Source organism: Lycium ferocissimum, unplaced genomic scaffold (assembly GCF_029784015.1).
Source record: "Lycium ferocissimum isolate CSIRO_LF1 unplaced genomic scaffold, AGI_CSIRO_Lferr_CH_V1 ctg18192, whole genome shotgun sequence".
NCBI classification, from domain to species: domain Eukaryota; kingdom Viridiplantae; phylum Streptophyta; class Magnoliopsida; order Solanales; family Solanaceae; genus Lycium; species Lycium ferocissimum.
The window spans coordinates 14,255-17,937 of NW_026717659.1; the positions used below are offsets into that span (position 1 = coordinate 14,255).

General features: G+C 40.6%; 1 protein-coding gene across 1 annotated transcript; it reads right to left on the reverse strand.

Annotated features, from left to right (window-relative positions):
* Nucleotides 1–1,060: 1,060 nt before the first annotated feature.
* LOC132042826 (uncharacterized) lies at nucleotides 1,061–1,594 on the reverse strand. The gene has a single exon (XM_059433341.1). It carries the CDS (start codon nucleotides 1,592–1,594, stop codon nucleotides 1,061–1,063), a length of 534 nt encoding a protein of 177 aa, XP_059289324.1.
* Nucleotides 1,595–3,683: the final 2,089 nt, after the last annotated feature.

The window sequence follows — 3,683 nt, forward strand, 5'->3', positions numbered from 1 at the left end:
TGATTCCATACACCGAGTCCTCACTGAGGGTCGGACACGCTATGTGCATGATGATATGATGATGACATGATGCTATACACCGAGTCCCTCACTAGAGGGCGGGACACGCACCGAGTCCCTCACTAGTAGGCCGGGACACGCTATACACCGAGTCCCTCACTAGAGGGCCGGGACACGCTATACACCGAGTCCCTTACTATAGGGCCGGGACACGCTATATGTATGTATATATGGGATGATGATATGATATGTGATGATTCGATGATATGATAATCTGATGATTTGTGATCATTATGTTATCTATGGATCGGGCCGTACGTTCCTCGGTATTCGATTAACGTCAGTTTATATGATATGTTCTACTTTCTGTATATGTGAGGCAGAAATGTTTTTCAAAGTAAAGCTAAGCATTTTGGGCATTCTGATGGTTATATTTGTTCTCTTGCGCTTATGTATGATTTGTATTTCGGATATAGGTACTTTGGTATTCGGGTTATGATGCTCACTTTCGTACTCCCGATTTCGGTTATGATTTCGTTTTACGTATTTTCGGCTTTGCATACTCGGTACATATTCCGTACCGACCCCCTTTTCTTCGGGGTGCGTTTCATGCCGCGCGGTACCCGCGACGAGTAGGTGATGTTAGCGAAGATGTTCCGAGCCGGATTGGCAAGCTCTATTTCCTCGATATATTGTCGATGTCAAAATGCTTTTGTATGGTATCTGGAGTTAAGTTAGAGACTTTGCAGACAGTGTCGTGTGTGTGATATGTCAGCTTTATGAGCGGCTGCGTGAGCCGATGTACTATTATGCATTATGCCGCAGATTTGTTTTGTAATCGGCTATGTAAGCCGATATATCAGTATGCATTATGTTACAGATTCGTCATGACTGCAGATTTTATTTGATTTGAAAAAGACGAAAAGTGTGATGTTCTTTGAAAATTTTCCTTCTACATTTTGACACATTCTGTTGGCCCAGTATGATTATGTGTATTACGAAAGTCTGCGGGTTCGCTCGGCCCTAGGTAAGGGTCGACTGCCCATCACACCCCATCGGATTAAGGGTGTGACAATCTATTAGAAGACCCCTCATAAGAATTATATGCAAGCCCATTATCTTCACAAGCATACTCACCACAAAGTGCATAGTCAATAGGCTCATCATCACCACATTCTTCCCATTCTTGCAAGTTCCCACCAATTGGTTCATATCGAAAGTGTGAGAAAGGAGTATACCTCAATTCACCCCCATGTCCTTGGTGTGTAGGATGAGACTCTTCATGCTCGTATCCACCATAGGACTCTTCATCATACCCATCTACTCCTTCTTCATAAGCCTCATGAGGTGTTGCCTCACGATTGTCCTCGGAGTAGTATTCTTCACCCTCGTACAAGTTATGATCATATTGACCATATTCTTCATTCAACTCCCCATGAGCACCATCACCATCATATTCATTGTAAGAATAGTGATGCTCATATCCCATGTCATCTCCCTCATAGCCTCCGTCACCCTCATAGTCATATCCTCCATTGCTAGAGGCATAACCTTCAAAATCATCTTCACAACACTCGGAAGCTATGGATGACATCCTTATCTCTCCTTCTCCTTATGTCTCCTCTTCGTGTACCTACAAAACGAGCAAACAAGATTAGTAACAAAAGCTCCTCATGTCACTCGTATTTGCACTCAAACTTACCTCTCAACCTAAGCTTCTTCCAAGGTTGGTCAAGACCTTTTAATCCAAATCAATTCACAAGATTGCTAACCTTTGTGGAGGAATAGATTCTTGTTAATTGAAAGACGGACGACTCGATAAAACAAAAGGACTTGAGCCAAGAAGATTCAACGATATTAAAATGAGAAAATCTTGAAAAGAATTGGCACGAAAGAATCGGACTCAAGAACTAGTTAACAACCAAGTAAGGATCAATTACTAGTTTTTAATTAGCTAGGAGAATCAAAGAAATGAGAAGAAGAAGTGAACAAACCTTGGCCAAACACTTACAAAAATTTGAGAAGATTTTGGCCAACACTTAAAAAATTCGGAGTTGCTTGCAGCATGTTTTTGAAACGCCCATAATTCTTTCTACAGGACTCAGATTCACGAACGGCTTGTTGATTTGGAAAGTAGACTCTCTGAACTTGAATTTTGATATATTATGGGCCCCGTAACTCCTTATACACACAAAGATATGCCCCCGCAAAGTTGGACCAAAATCTGTCAACACTTGGAAAAATTTTCTAAGTGTTGGAAAAAATCAAGCCTCTGAATTTGGACCCCACGCGCGCGCCAGAGGCGCGTCAGATGATGACGTTAGCGCTGACGTGGCGGCTGACGTGGCCAATTTTTTTTTTTTTTTGAAAAGTCAGAATATTGGATTAAATATTTCTGATTTTTTTTTTTGACTTGGGCCCACACAAACACTTTTTTCACTCTTTTGAGTTGACAATTTTGGATCAAACACTCCTTTTGGTCTTCTTCCTCACTATGAAGATATGAAGATGCTTATGAACACCAAGAACACCCAAAACTCAATCTATGCCCAAATCAACTTATTTTTCTCTCAAATTTCAAATTTAAATCCTCCTTGACTAGGAGAACAAACCCCAATAAAATTAGCTCCAAATAAACTCCGAATCACTAAACCCACTTTGTTAGTTTCTAAACTTTGCAAGAACACCTATGAAGATATGAAGATGCTCAAGAACATAAAGAACACCCAATTTTCAAATTATCTTCAAATCAACTTGTTTTTGCACCAAAATCCGGATCTAAGCTTCCCTCAGCTAGGAGAACAAAGCCCAACACTAATTGAAGCCAATTTCTCCTTCAATCACCAAGACCCACTTTCAAGTTTCAAACCTTCAAGCTTCAACAATGGTAGAATCTTCAAAACACCTTCAAATGCCACGAAATTTGAAACCTAGGGGTTTTTAATATCAAGGAACTCAAATTTGACCTCAAATCCAATAAAAAAAACTACAACAAATTTTCGAATTTTTTTTTTTTTTTGGAATTTTTGGAATTTTTGGATTTTCAAAATTCAAACCTAGGTTTGAGGATTGTAGAAACAACACTCTAACCTGGCTTTGATACCAAATGATACGAATCGATTTGGGGATGAAACCAAATCAATCCAAAATGAGAAATTTAAAGATACGAAGAAAAGGGATGAGAAAAAGAGGATAAATACTTGACCCAAATGGGGGGAATCTGTCACACCCCGACCTTACTGGGGTGTGATGGGCACCCGACCCTCCTCAGAGTCGAGCGAACCCTTAAACGTTCGCGTTACTAAAACCTGTCATTTCGAAAATTTTAAAGAAAACATGAAACTTTTCAAACAACAATCATTATCTGGAAATACAAACTCGATTAACATTTACAAATTATTCGCACTTCCCGACGCACTATCCACAGGACACTGTCTGCAAAGTCTCTAACATATGCTAAAACCATGACACGAACACTTTGACTCGGCAACACTCCGAACTGAGGTGGAGCTCGCCAATCCGCGGGAACAACTTCTAGCAAGTCTCTCTTCATCCGGGTGTACCGCGTGGCATGAAACGCAGCCCCCGAAGAAGGAGGGTCAGTACGGAATATGTACTGAGTATGTAAAGCATTACTAAAGCGTAAATCAGAAAAGCACAACAGAAAGCAAGCTTAGGTTACC